This window comes from Pelobates fuscus, chromosome 9 (assembly GCF_036172605.1).
Source record: "Pelobates fuscus isolate aPelFus1 chromosome 9, aPelFus1.pri, whole genome shotgun sequence".
In the NCBI taxonomy this organism is placed as follows: Eukaryota; Metazoa; Chordata; class Amphibia; order Anura; family Pelobatidae; genus Pelobates; species Pelobates fuscus.
The window spans coordinates 130,982,742-131,007,310 of NC_086325.1; the positions used below are offsets into that span (position 1 = coordinate 130,982,742).

The window sequence follows — 24,569 nt, forward strand, 5'->3', positions numbered from 1 at the left end:
GGTTTGCTTCCAATATTTTGGGATGATGGATTTGGCCGTGTTCAGTATTCGTATGGACAGCGATTTTTTGTATGCGGATCGCGATACCTTGGTATGATGCAGGAGCATTTCTGCGGGCTTAAAGGGAGGTGGGTCATCTGAGAAAAGTTGTAGCATCTTGTAGATCCCCTGCCAGAACGGGATGATTCCACTACATTCCCACCAAATGTGCAAGTGCGTGCCCCTCTCCGCTCCGCATCTCCAGCATTGCGGAGATTGCGTCGGGGAGATTGCGTGCAGTGTCGATGGTGTGCGGTACCATTGCGTCATGATTTTGTATGCTGTGTCCTGAGTCTTGCTATAGCTAGCGCAGTGGTGCGTAAGGTAGCAGATTTTTTCCCATTCAGCTTCGTTAAGTGTGTGCCCTAGTGCTTCTTCCCATTTTCCCATGAAGCCCGGTGTGGCCGTTGGTGTGTGGGTCAATAGCATGTTATATAGAAAGGAGACTCCGTGTGCCAGTGGTTGGGGTTCTAAACATTCCTTTTCGAATGCCGTGGGGGCTCTCGTGAGTTGTGTACCTTGGGGGAGTGTGGCGATGTAATGACGTATCTGTCTGTATCTGAGTTGTGTCAGAAATGTGTTAGGAGCTTCCCCTCTAAGATCCCTCAGGGTTTTAATGCCTTCGGGTCTAGAGATGTGTCTGAGCCTGGGTATGGGGTCTGGAATTATGGCTCTGAAAGCTTTCGGGTCCTGACCTGGTGGGAACTCTGGGTTGTATGTCAGAGGTAGCATGGGTGAGGGGTGTGTCGACAGATTGTGTTTACCCTTCGCCCTCTGCCACTCCTGTATGGTGGCTCTCATGTATTGTGAGAGTGTTTGTGTTCTATTCCCTGATCCTGGTGGTATCCATGGTATTATTGCCGTTGGCATCCCCGCCTCCCCCTCCTCTACCTGCTTCCAGAGCTTGTGTACCCCCTCCTTGGACCACTCCACTATTCGTAGGAGGTGGCATGGCCTGTAATACAGGTGGAAATCCGGAAGGGCTAAGCCGCCCCTATTTTTTGGGAGTGTCAGTGTGTTGTGACTTATCCTGGGTCTTTTCCCGTCCCACACGTATCTGCCTAGTGCGGAGCGCAGTGTGGTGAAGAATGTGCGAGGAATTGTTATGGGGATGGTCTGGAACAAATACAGCAGGCGCGGCAAGAAGTTCATCTTGACCACCTGTATTCTGCCCAGCCAAGATATGTGTGGATACGCCCATTCCCTCATGTCTGCGTGAAGCTGTGTGTGCATCGGTGTAAAGTTCTCCCGGTACATGTCCCCCGCCCGTCTAGTTAGCCAGATGCCCAGATAGCGGATTTTGTGTGCTGCCCACCGAAAAGTGTAGTTTTGTCGCATGTGTGTCGTCCTGATTTCTGGTATGCTGATGCTGAGTATGAATGATTTTGAGTTGTTAATCTTCAGATTAGATATGGTCCCAAAGTCTTGTAGTGCCTTTAAGATGTTGGGGAGGGAGATCTCTGGGTTCGACACGTAAAATAACATGTCGTCTGCGTATGCCGCGATTTTGTGTTGTGTTTTCCCTACCGTCACCCCTGTGATGTCTGGGTTTGCTCTTATGGCCTGTAGGAGTGGTTCTAATGCGAGGACAAAAAGTAACGGGGATAGGGGACAGCCCTGGCGGGTGCCATTCCGGATGTCGAATGCTGTTGTTAGTGCCCCGTTCACCACCACCTGTGCGGATGGTTGTGTGTATAGGGCCTCTATCCAACCTCTGATTCTGGGGCCCATGCCTGTGTGTGCCAGAGTTCTAAACATGTATGACCATCTGACTCTGTCGAAGGCCTTCTCCGCGTCCGTGGACAGCCGGAGGAGGCCCCCGCGGGTGTGTTTCTGGCCGTGTATCAGGGTGAGGGTGCGCATAGTGTTGTCCCGTGCCTCCCTACCCGACATGAACCCCACCTGGTCCGGGTGTACCAGGCAGGGTACGTGGGGCTGTAGTCTGTTGGCCAGTATTTTGGCCAGAAATTTAAGGTCACAGTTGATGAGGGAGATGGGCCGGTAGCTTCCACAGTGTTCCCCGTCTCTGCCCTCTTTTGGGAGGATAGTGATGTGGGCCGCGAGTGATTGCTTGGGGAAGTGGTGGCCTTCCCTGATGGAGTTGTATGTGTCTACTAGGGGGGTGTAAAGTATGTCCGCAAATGTTTTGTAGTAGCTCCGTGGCAAGCCGTCAGGGCCTGGGCTTTTGCCCGGTTTTGTCTGTTTTATTGCGAGGGCCAGTTCTTCGAGCGTGATCTCCCCTTCCAGGAGGTCAGCGGTGCTCTTGTCTAGTGTGGGTAGGTCTTGTGTAGTGTCATTTATTTTGTCCGTCAAGCGGTCGTCCGCCGCCTGTGTCGGTGGATGGGGCAGGTTGTACAGGTTAGCATAGTATGTTTTAATTATTTCCTGGATCTTCGTGGGTAGTCTGTGTAGTGTGCCTTTTTCGTCTCTAATGCGCTCTATATATGTCTGCTGCCTGCGTTTAGCTAACATCCTAGCGAGTTGTTTGCCGCTTTTGTCGCCGTGTAGTGCAAAAAACGCTTTATGTCTCAATGCGTCCCTGTGATGTCTCCTCAGTAGGAGTCGGGTCAGTTCCCTGCGGAGTGCAAGTAGTTTGTCTTGTAGTGTGTGCGATTGGGTGCCCTTGTTTTGTTTGTCTATCTCCTGGATTTCGGTGAGTAGTGCGGACATCTCCGCCTCCCTCCGTTTTTTCAGCATGGCTCCTTTTTGGAGAAAGTGACCACTTGCTACACTCTTGTGTGCCTCCCATAGTATTGTCGGTGTCGTTTGTTCTGGTGTGTTTATGGTGAAGTATTCTTTTAGTACGGTGCTAATGTCCGCTTTAATGTCGGGTTGTGTTAATAATTGTTCATTTAGGCGCCATTTAGTCACCTTTGGCCTGTGCAGGGGGGATGCTATCGTGATGGAGATTGGTGCGTGGTCCGACCACGTCGCTGTGCCCAGTTCCGCTTGCTCGACTAGCGGGAGGTGAAAGTGTGTCACGAAGAAATAGTCTATCCTGGTGTAGGTGTTGTGTGGGTGGGAGAAGAAGGTATAATCCCTCTCATCGGGGTGGTGGGCCCTCCAGCAGTCAACTAGCTTTTGTTTAGACAGGAGAGTTTTAAGTGCTGCCAGGTGCTGGGTCGGGACATGTGTTGTTCCCGAGGAGGTGTCCCATCTTGGGTCCATTGCTATGTTGAAATCGCCCCCCAGGATGAGCACCCCCTCTGCAAATTTCTGGAGTTTGCGTATTGTGTGGGATAAAAACCTATAGTGTCTCTGGTTGGGGGCATAGATGTTGGCGAATGTGTAAGTTTGACCCCCTATCTTCCCTTTCACGAAGATGTATCTGCCCTCTCTGTCAGTCAACGTCTCCTCTTCTAAGAAGGGGACTCTCTTATGCATTAGAATCGCGACCCCCCGTGCTTTGCCCCCCTGGAAATCGCTATAGTACCCCTTCGGGAATCGGTGGTCGTGGAAGCGGGGTCGTGCCCCCTCTCGAAAGTGAGTCTCTTGTATGTAAACTATGAATATTTTAACTATATATTCTTTAGTAACTAAGATTTCTAAATATCGAAATCTGATCGTGATTTATCCGGTCATATATCATGCTATTAGAAATTATTTTTTTTAATTCTTTATTTTACTTTGTGCTTAAAGGTACATACATGTGTGTTCTGCCGCAACAGCAGGCATTTAAAGCATTCCGTCAGTACAAGTGATATAGCATTGTGACATTTGATGTCCAAGCACATTTTTTCTTTTAACATGTTTTAAGCCTTCAATTAACATGTGTATAGTAACTAGACAGGCATAAGGTTACCACAGGGTTGTGTGTCCAATTTGCCATAGTTGGCGGTTCAGGTGTATGCATGTTGGATTGAGGTTTGGTTCGTGTTAAACTGGGTCGACACATGGGAGTGTTAGCCCGGGAAGCAGTACCCTTTGTGGTGGTTCAGGGAAATAGGTGAACTAGGATGTCCACTTAATATGAAGTGGGGTAGTGCAGGCTAACTCGCGGGGTAGATCTTATGACAAGATATCTTGTGTAAGTTCAGGGTTGGTAAATGAGTCGTGATAGAGTCAGGTGAGGATGCTTTGAGGAAATGGACACCAAAGTATTCAGTAGCCCATGTCCCCAAAGGTGGTTGGTAGCCCCTGACCAAGGGGGTGGCGGGGGGGTGTTTGTTGCTTTTTCCTTGAGGGTAGTGGTGCTGCTACCATTTGATGGGCCCCTAAATGGGGAAGTTGTCTTATATGTTGGCAGTTGTAGGAGCCTTATTTAGGTGTTTAATTTGTGGGTTGGCATAACGATAATTAGGTACATGCGGGGATTTCACTAGAAGGCCAAAGAGCGAGAGCAAAGGGATATAAAAGAAAACATAAAAGATATAAAAGTCATAAAAGTCAGTGTGATTCTGTACATCTCCGTCCTTCGACACAATCTGCGCGGGCTCTTGGAAGGATCTCTTGCGCGGTGTCCAGTCAGGTGACTCTGTTTGTTGGTTCCGTTGATCGCGGGATAAAAGGTATTATGGTGTCCGGGTCCCATGTCTGTGTAGGTGCTCCTGTGGTATGGCCACTGTCTGACAGTCCCAGTTTGGCGAGCACAGCAGGAGCTTCTTTGTCCGAGGAGATCTTATGAGTGGTTCCGTTGTGGGTGATCAGGAGGGCCCTGGGTGTGCCCCATCTGTACTGCACCCCAGCGGTGCGCAATTGGCTTGTGAGGTGGTGCAATGTACGGCGCCACTGGAGCGTGGCTCTAGTCAGGTCCTGAAAGAATAATAATTGTGCACTTTCAAAGTCCAGGGGAGTTTTACCCCGTATTGCCGCCATGATGTTGAGTTTGTCCCGTGAGGTGGCACAGCGCAGGATAACGTCTCTGGAACTTTTGTTGGACATATTGGGTGTAGGCGGGAGCCTGTACATCCCGTCAAGAATGGTTTTCTTGGCTGTTGCGGCCGGCAGGATAGTGGCCAGAAGCCTCCTTACATAGTGGGGTAATTCGTCAGGTGTGACGTCAGCGGGTATCCCGCGTATTTTTATGTGATTGTGACGGGCGCGGTCCTCATGGGTCGACATTTGTAAAGCGAGACCCTGTTGATTAATCTGCATTTGTTGGAGCTCAGTTTTTATTTGTGTCATGTCGGTTAGCAGGTTTGTGATGGTCTCTTCTGTCCCCCTTACTCGCTCCGTCACCATTTGTAGGTCTCCTTTAAGTATGCCCACATCCGTGGCCAGTGTTTGTTTTATGTCCTGTACCCAGTTGTGCAGGTCCTGTTTAGTGGCCAGGGTGTTATCTGGAGGTGCTTGGATTGATGCCCCTATGTGTTCTTCCTCCCTCTCTGCATGAGCGGGTGTTTGGGGTTGAGAGCGGGGTGGTGTCGGGGCCCGTGAGGCCTCCGCGGCCATTTTGGATTGCGCCTGCCGCTGCAGTAGAGCTCCGATGTCGGCCTGCTCTGCTGGCATACCCTGCTGCGACTTTTGAGTGCGTCTCCCCATGTTAGCTGGGGCAGTGTCAGGGGTCGGCTGGGGGCTGCCTGCTGGGTCTGGCTCACCTCGTGTGAAGATCCCGTCAAGGAAATACTCCAGTCCGGTGGTATTGGGCGTGGGGTAGGCCTTAAGCCTCCGTTTCACCTTACCGGATCGTGGGGTTTGGAAAAAAGGCATGAAAGTGTTCGCCTCTCCCTCCCGAAGCCGGTTTTGGGGTAAGTTTAGTGATCCGTCCGTTTTGTTTCAGGATGGCGTCGGATTTTTAACAGGTGGATTGGGAGCTCACAGAAATGGCGACCGCTCCGCTTCAGGTCCAAGCTCCGCCCCCCTATTAGAAAATTTTAATTAATTAATTAAATGAAACCAGTATAATTACCAGTTGAGTAGATATTTTCATCAGATTAGTAGGTAGTCTCAGGAACTGAATGGATGTGTGATGGTGTGTAAGAAATTCTGAGTGCCCTGGAGTGGATATCTGTCATGGATTTCTCTGCATTGCCCCCGACTGCTCACCTCTTTGCTTCTTTGCTTCCTTTTGCATACCCCCCTCTTCCCTTTGTCTTAACTTTTTTGAAAGGGAAAATTCACTAGGTGATAGACCAATAGAAAACTGGAGGTGTGGTTACCTTCCAGATAGCAACTTAAGTATTTGGTCTATAGAGGGCAGTCTCGTCCCACTAAACATACCTATCCAGGAAAGAGTTAACTTTTCCTGGTGGCTATTTTGACGTCATTTAGCTTATCTTTATGGTTATTTATAATTTAAGTTTTCTGTCAGTTCAAAGAGTTTCTTTGGGCTTTCTTCAGACTATGTGTCTGGCAAATTCTGCTATAATTTCTAAAACTGACAGTTATAACTAAATATGACCCCTAAACTTACAATGGGATCTTTTACAATATCGAAAGTAAAATTAAATTATTTCATCTTCTCTGTCATAAATGTCTGGGTTTAGAATTAATTATATTCTGTTAGCATTTAGACAGTCTGTCCTTCCCCCGTTCTCATTCACTATCAACAGGTTTGTATATACTAAACATTCCTTAGCTTCTGGCAAAGTGGTTAGTTTTACCGAAGGGATAGAAATCTTGTGTTTTTGTTAGCTTGAAGATAACAAAATGGAGTCTGCTCTGTTCAGAATTACTCTGACAATATACATTTTAATTTCTATCATAGCACAAAATGTCTGCCGATATAAATACCCTGACAGGTGTTCGTCTTGGAGTTTTGGCATGGAAACCTTTACGGTGCTCACTGAAACCTCAGTGCTTGTTGCCTCCAAGTCTTGCTGCAGGTCTTTTGCAGTTACTCAAGGGTTTTTTCACAACCTGCCTTCTCAGAAATCTGGTTGCAGACATTGATAGCTTCCCTTTTCTCCCCAGTCCAGCTAGTATAACCACTATGCTTCCAATGGTGTCTCTAGGAACATTCAGTACATTCACAATCTTTTTGTATCCTCTACTTTGTGAATCTTTTCTCGTCAATTTGTGGACCATTCTTTTGACTTAGCCATATTTCTAACACACAGTCAAACATGACACTCAACAAACCCCTAGCAAGAGTTCAGGTATTTCAAGTGTTCCAGCTCAACTCCTTGATTAGTTGAGACAACACCTGTTCTGCATATTTGTGCTGTTGTGGAGGATTCTATTCATGGGTTTGAATAATTTTGACACTGGAGAAGTAATTATAAGTTGCTTTTTCAGTTGAATTTAGGAAAACCACTTAAAGCATTCATTGTGTTGAGCTATTTTCATTGATTTTGTTTGGTTTGTTCATTGTAAACAGTTGAAAGTCTGTAATTAAACATGATTTTCACTGGGGGTTGAATAATTTTGATTACAGCTATAAGTCTGTGATTGTATGTGTGTGTTTGTGGGTCTGTGATAGTGTTTCTGTATGTCTGTGATTGTGTGTATGTATGTGATTGTGTGTATAGGTCTGTGGTTGTATGTGTGTATAGGTCTGTGGTTGTATGTGTGTGTGTAAATCTGGGACTATGTTTATATGTATACACACGTGTATGTTTTTAGTAGATAGCTCCCTAATTTGGTATCCTTAAATATGGCAATCCCACATAAAAACTACAAATAAGGGAGTCATTTACTAAGCAAATAAAATATAAAAATTAAGAAACGTTGAAGTTGAAGGTTTATTATATAAATTAATTATATGATATATTTTATATGCTGCCCAAGACAATTCCTCTTCGCTCAATGTGGCCCTGGGAAGCCAAAAGGTTGGACACCCATGCTCTACTGCTTCAATTGTCTACGGCCCAACAAAAATAGGATACTTGCAACATACTTTTAACACTGGTTGAGCACTAGGTTCATACTACGGTTATAAATTATTGCCTCACAACTAAATGCACACTTTGTCTTCATGGTGCTGCTTAAACTCTAAACAGTGTCTGTTTATATCTATATTAAAACACTTCGAACCAACAAGCATATCATCACTTCTACATTATCTGCTGTTTAGGAGGTTGTAACGGCACCCTCAGGCACACAAGGGGTTACACAGCCATTTAGAGGATATTCCCTTCCAGATACACAGGCAGCTACTGCACGCACCAATCTCCCGAACAGGAAACACACAAAGTTTCAGAGAAACTGCTATGTTTACATTAGGGTTAATCCAGCCTCTAGTGGCTGTCTCATTGAGAAATGCTTTCCTATGGACTGACTGGCTGCGCGTGCGGCTCTTGCCGCACATGCACATTCAGCCAATGACATTGGAAGGAGGAGGAGAGTCCCCAGTGCTGAGGGAGCCCTGCGCTGGAGAAATGTAAGATTTTAACCACTTCCTCCCACTTAAGCCCGGCGGGAGTGGGGCCATGAGGGTGGGGGGACCTATTAACACTATAGTGCCAGGAAAACAAGTTTGTTTTCCTGGCACTATAGTGGTCCTTTAAATGTCACTTTAGAAATTCTTATCACTTGCTTTGTTAATCACACACAGGACACTCCTGCAGCCTCTAACAGGCAATTAGTTTAGACGCTCTTATCCAGAGGCGGCTCTAGACTTTTTGAGGCCTTAGGCGAAAATCAAATATGAGGCCCCCCCCCCCCCCCGCGCGCCATGCGCGCTAAAAAGAAAAAATAAGCAGCCGATATTAAAATTAACTGTATAAATTATATATTTTAAGGCAAACATTAATAAACCTCATAATCTCACTATTCACAAACTTATTTTTGTTATTAAATTATTCTACAAAATACCTATACACAAACATTGGGTATAGATAAAAGGTTTGTGGCTGACTACTTAGTTATTCTTGTTGATGTCTCCTAAAACTGAAATAAAGTTGAAATAAAGTTCAACAGTGTATTAAAAGAACACTACAGTATCAGGAGCACAAATGTGTATTCCTGACCCTATCGTGTTTAACTATTTAGCCCCCACCCCCCCCCCCAATGTAGTAAAAAAAACGTACCTAATTTCTAGAGCTGCACAAGTCCGCCAGCGCCGGATCCGCCCAATTGGCTAACATAATCTAAACTGATGATCTCAGTCAATCACAATGCTTTCCCATAGTAAAGCATCGGATTGGCTGAGATCTTCAATTTTGATGTCAGTCAAGGAGTCAATACTATACTATAATACTATACTGTGATTATAACATATTACATATTATCATAATATTATTGTTAATATTAACATATTAGCAATTAATATAGGGACACTCCAGGCACCCAGACCACTTCTGCTCATTGGAGTGGTCTGGGTGCCAACTCCCACTACTCTTAACCCTGCAAGTGTAATTATTGCAGTTTTTATAAACTGCAATAATTACCTTGCAGGGTTAGCTCCACCTCTAGTAGACAGCCACTAGAGGTCACTTCCTCCTTCATAGCACAGATTATCTGTGCTAGAGCGTCACTGGACATCCTCACGCTGTGTGAGGACCTCCAGCGTCGCTCATTTCCTCATAGGAAAGCATTGAAAATCTTTTTCAATGCTTTCCTATGGGGAGCGCTAATGCCGCGCATGCGCATTAGGTCTCCTCGGCCGGTGGGCGGGATTAGTCTCGCCCACCGGCCGACGGAGACAGTAGGAGGAGCGGCGCGGAGGAGGAGACAGCGACGAGGGACATCGTCACTGCCTCAGGTAAGTGACTGAAGGGGTTTTCACCCCTTCAGTAACCGGGTATTGGGGGGTGGGAGGGAGAGGGTACCTCCAGTGCCAGGAAAACCGATTGTTTTCCTGGCACTGGATTTTTCCTTTAATGATAATAATTAATATAATAATTAGGATAATATATAATTATAGTAAATAATATAATTATTATATTATTAATAATATTTAATATTGTTAAGTAATATTGTCATGATATACCACCATTATTCTGTGGAAAGATGGGGGGTACAGCTCTCCTGCTTTTTTTTCTCTCTTCTGCTCTGCTCTCCTTCCCTTTTCTTTATTTTCTTTTGCTCTCCTTCCCTTCCCCTTTAATTTATTTTATTTTGCTCTCCTTCCATTCCCCTTTAATTTATTTTAATTTGCTCTCCTTCCATTCCCCTTTAATTTGTTTTCTTTTGCTCTCCTTCCCCTCCCCTTTCATTTATTTTCTTTTGCTCTCCTTCCCTTCCCTTTTAATTTATTTCCTTTGTCTCTCCTTCCCCTCCCCTTTAATTTATTTTATTTTGCTCTCCTTTAATTGATTTTACTTAGCTCTCCTTCCCCTCCCCTGTAATTTATTTTCTTTGTCTCTCCTTCCCCTCCCCTCCCCTTTAATTTATTTTATTTTGCTCTCCTTCCCCTCCCCTTTAATTTATTTTATTTTGCTCTCCTTTAATTGATTCTACTTTGCTCTCCTTCCCCTCCCCTGTAATTTATTTTCTTTGTCTCTCCTTCCCCTCCCCTCCCCTTTAATTTTATTTTGCTCTCCTTCCCCTCCCCTTTAATTTATTTTATTTTGCTCTCCTTTAATTTATTTTATTTTGCTCTCCTTCCCCTCCCCTTTAATTTATTTTCTTTGTCTCTCCTTTCCTTCCCCTTTCATTTATTTTCCTTTGCACTCCTTCCCTTCTCTTTAATGTATTTTCCTTTGCTCTCCTTACCTTTTTCTCTCTTCTCCTCTGCTCTCCTGAGTCCTTCCGTTTTCTCAGTTTTCTCTCTTCTCCTCTGCTCTCTTTTCTTCAGTAGCAGCTACTCTTCTCTCTTCTTCTTGGTACCGCAGGCGGGGGAATGCAGGGAGGGGTTACGTTGTGACGTCGCCGCGTCGTGACGTCATCGACATCGCGGATTGGCCGATTACCAGGAAGTGTGCAGGAGGAGGGGAGGGGACTCACTCCTGCACGGGGAAACCCATTTGAGAGGGTTTCATCTTTTAATAGCGCCGGCGCCGCGGCAATCTTGATGTGGCCGCCGACCGGCATTAAAGTATTTAATTTATTTTTTTTTTACTGGGAAAGAAAGCCCTGAAGCGGCTCTCTAATTACACGGTTTAGGCGGCCGCGAGGCCCCTTCTAGCGCGAGGCCTTAGGCGGCCGCCTAAACCGCCTAATTAGAGAGCCGCCTCTGCTCTTATCCCCTCCACTGTTAAAGACACTGTGAAATAAGGAAAGTTTAAAAATTAGATCTTTTTTTTCAGGAAGTGTTTAGGGAGGCTGTGTGAGCCACAGGGGATATGTGGACAGAGATGCCTAAACAAAGTGGCAGAGCCTGTAAATGGTATAGAAATGAGCAGAGACTGCAGGGGCATAATCTATACACCAACATTATCTCATTATCTGAAGTTGTTTTGGTGCTTAGCGTGACCTTTTTATTATATAAATTGGAACATAATTAGACACACAGACAAGGATTTAGTTTTATACATATGGATATAATTCAACAGATATACATGTTGGTTTGCTCTTACAATGTTCAGTGTTTGCTAGCTATGTCTTATTCTCAAGGTGAATGCAATGTGTAGCTCTGTCTGTTGCTTGTCGAACCCAGTCTCTACTTTTTCTGCTGCGTTCATTCTCTACTCTAGACAAGTCTACCTAGGTCAGAGCTCAATTTCCTTTGACCCTTCATAATATGATGAAATCATAAGGCAAAGAAGGAAGGAGGTTTATTTTTATTCTCATATATTTTTGAGTTTGTTGGCACTGTAAATCATTATTATTTTCTATTTTATTCTACATGTATATTGACATACACCTTATTTCAGGAGGACCCTCAGAGAATAAATTACTTTCTGGAGATCAAATTCTGGCAATTAACCAGGAAGATGTGAGTGAGGCTTCACGAGAGAGATTCATAGAGCTGGTCAGGTAAATAACTGTATATAAATTAACTATATAGTGCCGAGATTATATACACAAGAGCAAAATTAAAATCTGCATTTTTACTTTTATTATTTTTATTATGATACATTTGTGAGCAGTGTCAGTTATGCATGAGCAATGAAAGTGTTCAATTTAATACATCAAAAGGCAGGGCAAGACGGATTGAAATTTTGATTTACCAATGTCAAGTAGCACAATTTTAGCAATCATCTAAGGCATGAATATAGCTAATCTTTAATTTGTTAAATTGGCAGCTGGCTAGCAAATTCCGACCAGTGTGAGAATATATTTATTGTAATAAAATGTAAAAAAATATTTTATAAAAAAAATATAAAAAAATCATAATTTTTATTAAAATATAAAAAAAAAATAGATATTATGGCACTGTATCCCCTTATTAAATTAAGAGTTAACTCACTATTTTTTTAAAACTCTTTTATACCCTTTAAGTACGTTTATTAGTAGATTTATATTTCACACATTAACGTTTGTTATAAAAATACCGTATATTATTTATTGTGACAATTAATTAAATATGATAACATGCGTGACAATCAGTGAATATTCGGTAGAAATGGCAATATTACAATTACAATAACCACAACAAGATAACTTCTAAATCACTATGTCTTAGAGTGATGGGGTTACGGGTTAGTAGTAGTCAACACGAGAAACTATTTACCAGTAGGGATCAGCAGACGTAGCAGGTTATAATACAGGTATTACTATTATACAGTACACAGTTAATGCACTCTCCTTGCTGAATCTGGTAAGGGAATATTTGATATCACAGATTTATCAAACTAAAACCACTTAAATGTTAATTCCATAGAAATCCAGCAACTCAATATGAATTATTTCCAGAGTAGTCAAAGCTATATCATTTTAAGCATTGGTCACTTAGGAACTATGGCAGACAAGACACCAAATGCAGCAAAAGGCAATTAAACAGATGCTGGCAGGCAGATAGAATAAACAATCAATTAGGTTGTTCTTTGTGTAAAACGAATTAACTCTCTCACTGCTGGCTACAGTTTTCACTGAGCAAACACTTTAAAACAGAGTACAGTGTTTTAATACATTTAAGCTAATTCAAAAGTTAGTTCAACTTAATTTTCTTTGCCATGCAGAAACAAAATAAAATCTTAACCAGTGTAAAAACGCTCACTGCTACAGTATTTTACAGTTATTAGAATTGAAATAACTGGACATCACAATTAAATGCCACTTCTGGGGTAGCTGGTAAGATAATTAAGACATATCCCTTGAGCTATAATTCCTGTGTGTTGTTCCCATCAGGTAATTATTAAAGGGACACTGTAGGCACCCAGACCACTTCAGCTAATTGAAGTGGTCTGGGTGCTGTGACTCTTTTGCACTTAGTGCTGCAATGTAAAACATTGCAGTTCCAGAGACAGCCACTGGGGGCGCTTCCGGAATTCTTATGGACCTCCAGACTCAGATTTTCCCCACAGGAAAGCATTGAATAATGCTTTCTTATGGGGAGGTCTAATGCGCACGCGCCCATTGCCAGTGAACCAGCACGGAGGGACATCAGCGCTGGATTCAGGTAAGTGGCTGAAGGGGTTTTAACCCCTTCAGCACCACGGAAGGGGGAGCGCGAGGGAGGGGGGGGACATCTTAACCCTATCGTGCCAGGAAAACGGGCTTGTTTTCCTGGCACTATAGGATCTCTTTAAGGATATGTCCAATATCTCTAGATAATAACTTGATGGTCTAAACTTGGCAATTAACCAGTGGATCAATATAATTTAGTAATTTCAGCTGCAGTCTGAAATCCTGAATTATATTATTCCCTTTAGCCTAGATATGATTGCAGAATTTTTTAATCTTAAAGGATCACTATAGTGTCAGGAAAACAAACTTGTTTTTCTAACACTATACAACCCTTAGGTCCCCCCACCCTCTGGGCCCCCCTCCCTTGGCGCTGAAGGGCTTAAAACCCCTTCAGTTACTTACTTTAATCCAGTACCGGGCTCCCTCGGCGCTGGTGACCTCTCCTCCCACTCTGACGTCGGCTCCCGAGTGGAGCGGAATGCGAATGCTCGGCAAGAGCCGCGCGAGCATTCAAACAGTCCATAGGAAAGCATTTCTCTATGCTTTCCTATGGACGTTCTGCACGCTGAATGTGATTTTCGCACCAAGCGTCACAGAAACGCCTCTAGCGGCTGTCAGGAAGACAGTCACTAGAGGCTGGATTAACCCTGCAATGTAAACATAGCAGTTTCTCTGTGTTTACATCTGAAGGGTAAAATCTGGGGGACCTGGTACCCAGACCACTAAACTGAGCTGAAGTGGTCTGGGTGACTATAGTGTCCCTTTAAAACAGTTTTCTGTAGTAGGATTCCAGAGGAAAAGAGGTGCGTCCATGAAAAAGTATTTTGAGCATCTCTTCTGGTGTTAAGTTTTTTCTTCTCTCTGTGTTGCTAATTTTTAAATAAATTCTTATCTCCTAATTTAACACCCAAAGTTTTGAAGTGACCAATGAATTTGGATGGGTGTGCATAATGATAATTACTGATGACCTCATCCTAATAGTTACATTTTCCAGTTTGACCAATAGACGGCGTAATTATTCCATGAATATTTGTATCATTCATTTTCAATAACTACTAGTTCTTAAAGGGACTCCACAGTGCCAGGAAAACAAACCCGTATTCCTGGCACTGCAGGATCCTGCAGTGCCCCTCTCCCTCCCACTCCCCATTCCATGTTGCTGAAGGGGTTAAAACCCCTTCAGTGACTTACCTAAATCAAGTACAGATGTCCCTCGGCGCTGGGTCAGGCTCCGCCCATGCTGATGTCGACGGGGGAGACCTAATGAGCATGCGTGGAAATGGCCGCGCGCACGTATTAGACCTTCCCATAGGAAAGCATTATACAATGCTTTCCTATGGGGATTCCAGTGACGCTGGAGGTCCTCATGCATAGCGTGAGGACATCCAGCATCGTTTAAAACACTTATCGTGTTTTAAGAACCCGGAAGTCACTCTAATGACTGTCTGATAGACAGCCACTAGAAGAGGACTTAACCCTGCACGGTAATTATTGCAGTTTATAAAAACTGCAATAATTACACTTGCAGGGTTAAGGGTGATGGCAGTTGGCACCCAGACCACGTCAATGGACTGAAGTGGTCTGGATGACTGGAGTGTCCCTTTAAGGAGTTAACTGAATCTCACGAAGAAAATGATATCAAGGAGCAGTCAATATAATGGCTACTCCATCATAAAGATAGCATCACATCAAAGGTTTTTTGGTTAGTCTTAACAGACAGAGAGGCACCAAACTTCGCAGTAATTTAGCCTTCTGACATATCTGACCTTAATTTCACATCTAAGTGTGAATAGGATATTGTAGAAATCAATACTAATTGTAGACACTTCATGATTATAAGTAATTGCTTGAAAGATAAGTATATATCTTATGAGACATTCAAACATTAGTTTATCTGTGTCTGAATTCTTGGTTACACTAGGACTATATTGTTTAAGAATCCAGGGTATGTGTATCAGTAATATGTCTTTAACATATTATCGTATTGTGTTAGAATTAAAAACAAATAATCAATTGATTCTATCTAATAAATAAAAAATATATTAAAGAGGAGTAACACCTTATACATATAGATTTTAAGTATGGGCTTTTCTCAACCCATCTTATTTCTAACACATTAGTTTGTAACATGCAGAGTAAAGATTATAATGTTTTTCTTCTCCACATTCCAAGTTGTATGATTGGTCTGTGAATAAGAGGGTTAATCCAAGCATTTCGGTCCACATTTCAGCTGTCCAATAGTGATCAGTCCAGCTGAAATCTAGAGAGAAGACTGAGAGTACTCTAAAAATCAGGACTTTGCAATAATACAAAATGCATAGACTAAACCTTTAAACTGAAGCCAGTAATAAAAATGTGCGTTAAAGGGACTCTCCAGTACCAGGGAAACAAACCTTCCCTCCCACCCCCCATCCCATGTTGCTGAAGGGGTTATAAAAACTGCAATAATTACACTTGCAGGGTTAAGGGTGATGGGAGTTGGCACCCAGACCACTTAAATGGGCTGAAGTGGTCTGGGTGCCTGGAGTGTCCCTTTAATTGTTCACTTTTAGATACTTCCAATACTTTAAAGATTTATTTTTCACTTTTGACAGTGTGCCAGTTGGGAGATTTAACTGCTGGTGTTAAAACATGCAATGATTTGAATGCTGTTAATGATGATTTTTTTATGGTGGTACTTCATGTGCCCTATAAGACTCAATACAAAATACTAACCCTTATCTACAAAGCTCTCAACAACTCCACCCCTTGCTACAGTTCTGAACTAAGGGATTGACCGTTAAGCCGAGCGGAGGCTGGTAACATTAGCTCCTTGGCTTTTTGCATTTTATGGTGTAAATACCAATATTTTCAGTTTTTGTTTGGCTACAAGCTTGCACCCGGACACTCTTGGTCATCTCTTATAAGTGAGATAACACTCGACTTACCGGCAGCCCATACCAACCAGTGATCGAACCTTGTAGCCTACTCCATGGCCTGGGGAAGCGGACCATCTTTGGAACATGGCCAATCCAGCATGCGACCAGAGCCCTGTATACACCCTCGTAGCCTTCACCCCCTTGTAGGCCGATGGGGGTTATCCCGGACTTTACCAAGGATTCTCAGCATATCTATTTTATTCAGACAATACAGATACTGATAGCCTGATGCCCAGCAGAGGTTTCAAAATGGCTGCTGGTGGAACATCGTGGCAAAAGGAAAATGAGCTTTCCATTCTGTGCAATCTTGCCTGTCTTGACAGCTTCTGATTATCTATATGCTCTGTTATGGGCACAGCCCAAGGACACCATGCCTAGCAAGCATCCAATACCTTTGTGGGAATCCAAGTTGTATACAGTGTTTGATACGTTCTGCACGGCAAATTGGGCCAAATTGAGTTCCGACAGCAGCAGCAAACCCTTATCTTGTCCGCACTTGTGGAGTATCGACGCACAGCCCTACTTCTGGGTTGAGATCCAGGATAGAGGTTATGCCCATCAGTCATCCACCACCCAGTGGAACTGTCAGTGAGCATGCAGTCCTGCAGGCGTGTAGGCCTGCCACTGAAGATGTAGGGCCTTGTGGGGAAGAGGCACCGGCTTATACACTGGCCTGGGCTTCTGAAGCAGAGGAGCTGGGATGCTGCCGTGTTGATCTTTGTGCTCTAAGAGATCTGTGTGCGGCAGGAAATGACGTTGGAGTCATCCAACATTACCTACCTGAACACAGAACCAGATCCCAACTGCCCCATACATGCGGTATTGGCTGATTCTGGACACTGACTCTTTTCACACCCATCTGGCATGTCTTTACTACACCTGCTACACCTCAGATGTTTATGTTTTGGTTTTAACTAATATTTTTGCTTTATAGAGTCAGATGCCAAGTACCCAACTACCCTTTAGATACATTGCCTGTAACTGTGTTGCTTACTTCATAATACCAACAGCTACAACACTAGCAACCGCATAATTTTGAGTTATACCTGGTGGCATTCCACTAGTTTGTATCTTGAAACATAGCCTGTGATAATCTATTTTTATGACTAACCATATAGTCAGTTTACTTTACTTTTTTTTTTTTACTATTTCTTATATTTATACACTGACATATCTTTAATGAGCATGTTTATTTTATAAAAAAAAATAATAATTCTGCAGTTCTATCCTACGCTACGATGTTTGTTTTCATATGCTTGCATAGGATTGTTCTCGCTGTTGGGGCATTACAGGCCTGTTTGTACTTCCATGCGCACAGAAAGAATAAAAAATAATTCATTAATTTTCCACTTATCACCCACTCTGCTTTTCCAGTGACTTTCTCCTGTCTAAACCTATTACCCGTATTGCTAACTTACATGACCTTTTGTGGTTAGCTCCATTCCTAAGGATTCCATCCTTTGAGAAGTCTCTAAAAACCTACCTCTTCAGAATAGCCAAGCCAATGGAAACTTATATTACTCTCTCTCAACTAAGTAGTGGACCATTCTCTGTCTCACCTTCAAATTCTCCTACTTTTCTACCCTGTCACTTGGTTCCTATCCTTCCTATAGTATTTTTTGTATACCACTTCATCTAAATTGTAAGCTCATTTGAGCAGGGTCCTCATCAACCTAATGCTCCTGTCAAAATCTGTAATAGTTTGTCGTATTTGTTGTCAAAGTCCCCATAATAATATTGTAAAAGAACATTTAATGAGATAGTTGTTTTAATCTGCAGGCAGAAAAAGCAGGTAAATGTATTATTTTTTTTTCATATCTACCTGCTTTTTCTAAATCGCATTTTTCACACCTGCCTTCTGGGGGGATATATCTAGCCAATCAGTGTCAACCAAAATCAGCATCAAACAAATTGCATTTCAGATGCCTCGGTCACACATGTGCAATTGGACTCATTAGTGATGCCACGATATCCTGCAACGTTCGCCAGCCTTGGATGCATATTATGAGTGTTCTCCGATGTCACGTCTCCCTTAGATAGCAAACTATTCTTCATGAAGGGGTAAAAATAGCTGCAGATCAAATTTCAGACAAGGAGTTTTATATCTGCTGTGCTTTGAGCTAGGGTACGATCGCACTAATATAGCTGATCTATTATTTTCTGCCTCCACAATTATCTTTCTCACTCACCCTGTCACACTCAACCCCCCTAATGCTGCCACACTTACCTTGTCACACTCGACCCCTAAACCTGTCACCCTAAACACTGCCAACACAGCCACACTTAGCCTGTCACATTCACCCCCATCACTCTGTCACTCTCACCCCCTTACCCAGCCCCACTCAACCACTCACAGTGTCACACTCAACAATCCTGTCATACTCACCCACAACCATGCAGCACTCATCCTCCCTTACTCTGCCCCACTCACCTCCCTTGTCTTGCTACATTCACGCTGTCAGTCATCCACTATATATAATTAGTCATACAAACATCCCACACATAAAGCACAACCTCACCATAAAAAACAATGCAAAAAAAAAATATACTTGCTTTTGTGCACTTGAGATGGGTGGATAAGTGGGTGGGATAGAGGCGGGTAGGAGATGAGGTTATGAAGAATCTCCCCTGGCTGAGAGGCATGTCAGACAAAGCAAGCTGACCAAGTTACAGTAATTTCTAAATCTTTATTTCATACTTTTAAAAGCTTTCTTGCTTTATTTTAGTTTGTATATGTATGTATGTAAAAGTGTTTGCTTGCTGGTTTAAAAACATAGACTAAATACAAAATAAGTTGTGCATGTCCCTTTAAGTTGAGCTGTATGTGCCCTCCCCTTGGTTGAGCTGTGTGCATACACTAATAAGGAAGTCTTTCTGGGATGCAGCTAAAGAGAATGGCTTATGGTGCATTTCAAAGTTACATAGTTATTTTGGCTGAAAAGAGACATGCATCCATCAAGTTCAGCCTTTTTCACATCTGTCTTTGCTGTTCCAAAAAAAGCCGAAAGCCCCAGTTTGGAGCGCTTTTTGCATCAAAGAAGGGGAAAAATAATAATTCTTAACCCTAGACTGGAAGTCAGATCTCTCCTAAGATCAACATGTTAAGTTCCCAAATCTATCTAAATCCCTCTGCAGTGAGTCTCCTGCTCACATGAGTTTTGTGTCATCTGCAAACACTGAAACATGACTTTCAATGCCTATTTCAAAATAATTTATAAATATGTTGAATAGAAACGATCCCAGAACAAAACCCTAAGGGACACCACTTACCACTTTTGTCCAGCTTAAAAATGTACCTTTAAAGGACCACTATAGTGACAGGAAAACAAGTTTGTTTTCCTGGCACTATAGTGCCCTGAGAGTGCCCCCACCCTCATGGCCTCCCTCCCGCCGGGCTGAAGTTGGAGGAAGGGGGTTGGAGGTTGGAGGAAGGGGGCTCCCTCGGCGCTGGGGACTCTCCTCCTCCTTTGGATGTCATCGGCTGAATGCGCATGCGTGGCAAGAGCCGTGCGCGCATTCTGTTAGTTCATAGGAAAGCATTCTCAATGCTTTCCTATGGGCGCTGGCATCTTCTCACTGTGAAAGTCACAGTGAGAAGCGTGGAAGCGCCTCTAGCGGCTGTCAATGAGACAGCCACTAGAGGCTGGATTAACCCATAGGTAAACATAGCAGTTTCTCTGAAACTGCTATGTTTACAGCAGGCAGGGTTAATCCTAGATGGACCTGGCACCCACACCACTTTATTAACCTGAAGTGGTCTGGGTGCCTATAGTGGTCCTTTAATGACAACACTCTGTACTCCATCTTTAAGCCAATGCTCTATCCAAGAACAAGAATATTCATCTAGACCAGCGTTTCCCAATTGGTATTCCGCTGAACCCTGGGGAGAATACAGATATAGTTCACCAAAATTTCCCTCGCATGCACAGCAGTGATGCCGGAGTCGGTATATGACGTCACTCCGGTTCCGACATCACTAAGAGGCGTGCGAGGGAGCTGAGCTCCCTCGCCACCTGCACGCCAGCTGCTCAGCAGTCCCACTGGACCCAATGCCCCACTGGACCACAGGGACCGCATGCCTAGCAGCCCCACTGGACCACAGGGACCACCCGCCCAGCCACTCCGCAGCCCCATTGGCCCACAGGGACATAGAGACTCCATGCCAGCATTCCCAAAGGTAGGGAGGTTGGGTGGAGTAAAATTGAAAAAAAATGAATGATTGTATGTGTGTCTGTTAGGGAGTTTGTATGTGTTTGTGTGGCACATACAAACACAGATACACACACATTGACACACAACGGGACATATAAACATAGATACATACTTTGATACATAGATACACACACCTTGACACACAGATGCATACACACACACACACACACACAAACAGACACACCGATACACACTGTGTATCAAGGTGTGTGTATCTATGTGCCACTATGTGCCAGTGTGTGTGTATCTGTGTGTCAGATTCATACATACTGACACACAGATACACACATCTGCACATACAAACACAGATATACACACCTTGATACACAGAGACACACCTGCACATACAAACACAGATACACACAATATGACACACAGCTACACAAACTTTGACACACTGTGTGTCAAGGTGTGTGTATCTGTATGCCACTATGTGCCAGTGTGTGTTTATCTGTGTGTCAGATACATACACACACACACACACACACAGATATACATTGACACACATTTACACACACTGGCACATAAAAACACCTTGACACACAGACACACACCGGCACATACAAACATTTTTTTTTTTTTACGTGGAGGGGGAGTGTTGAAGGGTGGGGTTCCACAATGTTGATAAACTATGTCAAAGGGTTCCAAAGTAAAAATTAATTAGGAACCCCTCATCTAGACCAATTTCTTTTAGTTTGAAGACTAACCTATTGTGAGGAACTGTATCAAATGCCTTGGCCAAGTAGATTACATCCACTTCAACACCCTGATCTATACTTCTACTTCTTTGTAGAATGCAATTAGTTTAATTTGATATGACCTATGTTTCAGAAAACCATGCTGATTATTGCTAATAACAAAGTTCTTCATAATGAATACCTGAATATTATCCCTTAATAGCCGTTCAAATATTTTCCCAGTCACAGAAGTTAAGCTCACAGCTCTATAATTTCCAGGACCCATTTTAAATATAGGAACGACATCTGCCTTCCTCCAATCCTCCGGTACAATACCTGAAAAAAAAGAATCTTGAAAGATTGTAGCACCTTCTCTCTAGTCATCCAATCACAAATTATCTGCAAGAATATTCAGCTAGACCAATTTCTTTTATTGTGTGTAACCTTATCAAATGCCTTGGCAAAGCCAACCTCTAGTGGCTGTCTTCCTGACAGTCGTTAGAGGCGCTTCTGCGACACTGGATGCGAAATTCGCATCCAGCGTGCAGAACGTCCATAGGAAAGCATTGAGAAATGCTTTCCTATGGACTGTTAGAATGCGTGCGCGGGAGCTGACATCGGCGGGGAAGGAGAGGTCACCAGCGCCGAGGGAGCACAGTGCTGGATTAAGGTAAGCTGCTGAAGGGGTTTAACCGGAAGGGGGACCCTGAGGGTGAGGGTCCCCCAGGGATGACATAGTGTCAGGAAAACGGGTTTGTTTCCTGACACTATCGTGATCCTTTAAGTTAGTTTGAAATTACCTTTTTTTTTTTTTTGCCAATAACAGTATTCTTAAAATCCAAACGCATGTGAATAATTGGCGCTAAGGTTATTTTTAGAAATGATTATAAAATTGAAAAAAGAGAACTGCACCTCTATAGTGTAAACAAGCTCTATCACACACTTTCAATAAACCATAACAATATTAAAAATCTGTGCTGTGTCTTTAAAACATGCAAATATTATCACAAATACCTGTGTTGAACATAATAAATTACTGGTGCAAATATATGCAAACTAAATAATATATGCTGTGCAAATTCCGTTATTAATATCACCTTGAGTAGGTAAAGTGTAAAACTATATTATTTAAGTGTACAGTCTGTGATACACTTACTTCACAAACAAAAACTAATATCCAGCCATATATCTAGTACAAAAAAGAAAACAAAAACACATAATAGTGCAAGTGTGAGAAAAATATGAATTAACCCCTTCCCAGGTACGTCTGACAAAAAACTACCGTTAACGACTGCGGACGTACCTGGTACGTCATTTAGTAAATCGGCACTTACCTGATCATTGGTGATCGCGATCCTGGGGTGTGCCTGAGAGATCAGGCAGACCCCCACTGCCCAATCCGGACCTACCTGCTTTTGCAGTGCCTGCAGGGGGCATGTCTGAGCCTGTCTGAGCTCTCAAGCAGCACCCTAGTGCCTGAGAAAAAGTTTTACAAAGTTAGTAAAAGTTAAATTGATACCGGAGAAACTGACGGAAGCGAAGCACAGAGAGATGGACACAGGTTTCTTCAGGAAGGAAGAGATTCTTTATTGGATCACCGATCGGGACTCAGAGGGACTAGCGTCACCAAAATACAGCAAGTTCTGAGCCCCGGACAATAGTGCAGGCTCCTTATATAGGCACATAACTCCTCCCATATTAAGCTCCACCCGCACATTCTCTTAACCAATCAACACAAATGAGAATTAACTTCCTGTTTGACCGCATGGCTTGTCCAGCACAATGGAGGAGGGGAATACTACATCCTGTATTCTTGCACATGCTCCGTACACTACTGATCGTATCTTGCCTCGTGCAACCAACTGATCGATACGTCAGCATATGCACGTACACATGCCACGTGGTAATCTCGGCCTACTAAATTTATTTTTACCGAGATTCCACCACATTCCCCCCTTTGATGCCTCTTGATATTTCACAATTACTTGAGGCATCACTTAACCTTGGTTTGCATACACCGCAAGTTACCTTGAACCAGACCAGACTTATCTTATGATGTGAATCTTCAACACTCATCTTCCTGCATTGGTTCTCCCTGATCTAGAGCCTTATACTTATAAACCGCCATTATCTGTGCAGCAGCCTTCCTCTCTGCTATATTTTCTATCAGGCTTTGCACAGACCTAACTACTAAGGGTATAAGACACGGCAGGAGTAGACACAACATTAAAATCAGTAGGACTCCACCTACCACTGCCTTAAGCCCTCCAAACCACTCATACCAGCTACCAAACCAACTACTTGGATTGTACCCTTTCCATACCTGAGTAGGCACATGCGCTAGTTTAACCATATGGCTAGTAAGCTCAGCTATTGCTTGCCCTTCGTCATCTATTTGAAGACAGCAATTGCTCAGGTTAAACTTCCCACATACACCTCCCTCTACTGCCAAAAGGTAATCCAAGGCTAATCTATTTTGGTAGACTGCTGTCCTCATCCTGGTGTTATGCTTCGCTAGAAGATTGAGCGCTTGTGATGTCTCGTTGGTGATAATCTCAACCACCGCCTGTAATCTTATAATTCGGTTGAGCATATAAATAGGGGTTCTGTAACCAAAGGTACCATCCTCAGCCCACGTGGCTGGCCCATAATAATCTATGATACGCTGGGGAGGCCATTCATCATCTTCCCAGGCGCCTATCTCTATGGGTCCCCTTTTCTTCCTATGATTCACATCATACACTTTAACACCTAAAGTCTCACCTGTTTCAATCGGTAACAAGAAGAAGGATGGTTTGAGCATACCCAACACACATGCCCCTTCCCAGTCCTGTGGCAACTCCGAATAGGCTTTCTTACCACAGATCCAGTACAAATTTGCTGGGGCTCTCCAGGTAGATGTGATGGATAAATCAAACCACACATCCTTTAAATTGGCGTATCTAGCAAACGGGTTAGATGGTTCTGAGACATTTGAAGCCGACCACCAAGTTGTATTCTTTGTATCATCATCATAAGCTTTTTGCCCTAGACAAGTTAATTCTCCTACAGAAGTGTTATACATTATTCCTTTCCTTGCTATGCAAACATAACCTATGATGGAGGTCTTTAATCTCAACTCAGATTTACCTCTAACACTCATATGATAATCGGCTTGTGTAGATATTAGTTGGTCAACTGCCTCAGAACCGGACATTACCTCCTTTGCTTCCCAAGGCCATTGGTCTCCCATGTTAGTACCTCCACACACATAGCAGTTGGTAACATTAAGACTACCGGCAATACTTTCAGCTAAATCAATGAACAGGTTTTTAGCATTATGGGGGATCTTATTATCTATACTCATCTCTTCATAAAAGGAATGGTATACTTGATGAGTTTGGGAGGATAC

At 43.3% G+C, this 24,569-nt stretch overlaps 1 protein-coding gene across 1 annotated transcript in view; it reads left to right on the forward strand.

The window, feature by feature from the left end:
* Positions 1–24,569, forward strand: part of FRMPD3 (FERM and PDZ domain containing 3) — a 212,939-nt gene that overhangs the window by 90,833 nt on the left and 97,537 nt on the right. The window contains exon 3 of the mRNA XM_063432397.1: positions 11,676–11,778. Within this exon, the coding sequence (XP_063288467.1) occupies positions 11,676–11,778 (103 nt within the window). The remainder of the gene's footprint in view (positions 1–11,675; positions 11,779–24,569) is intronic.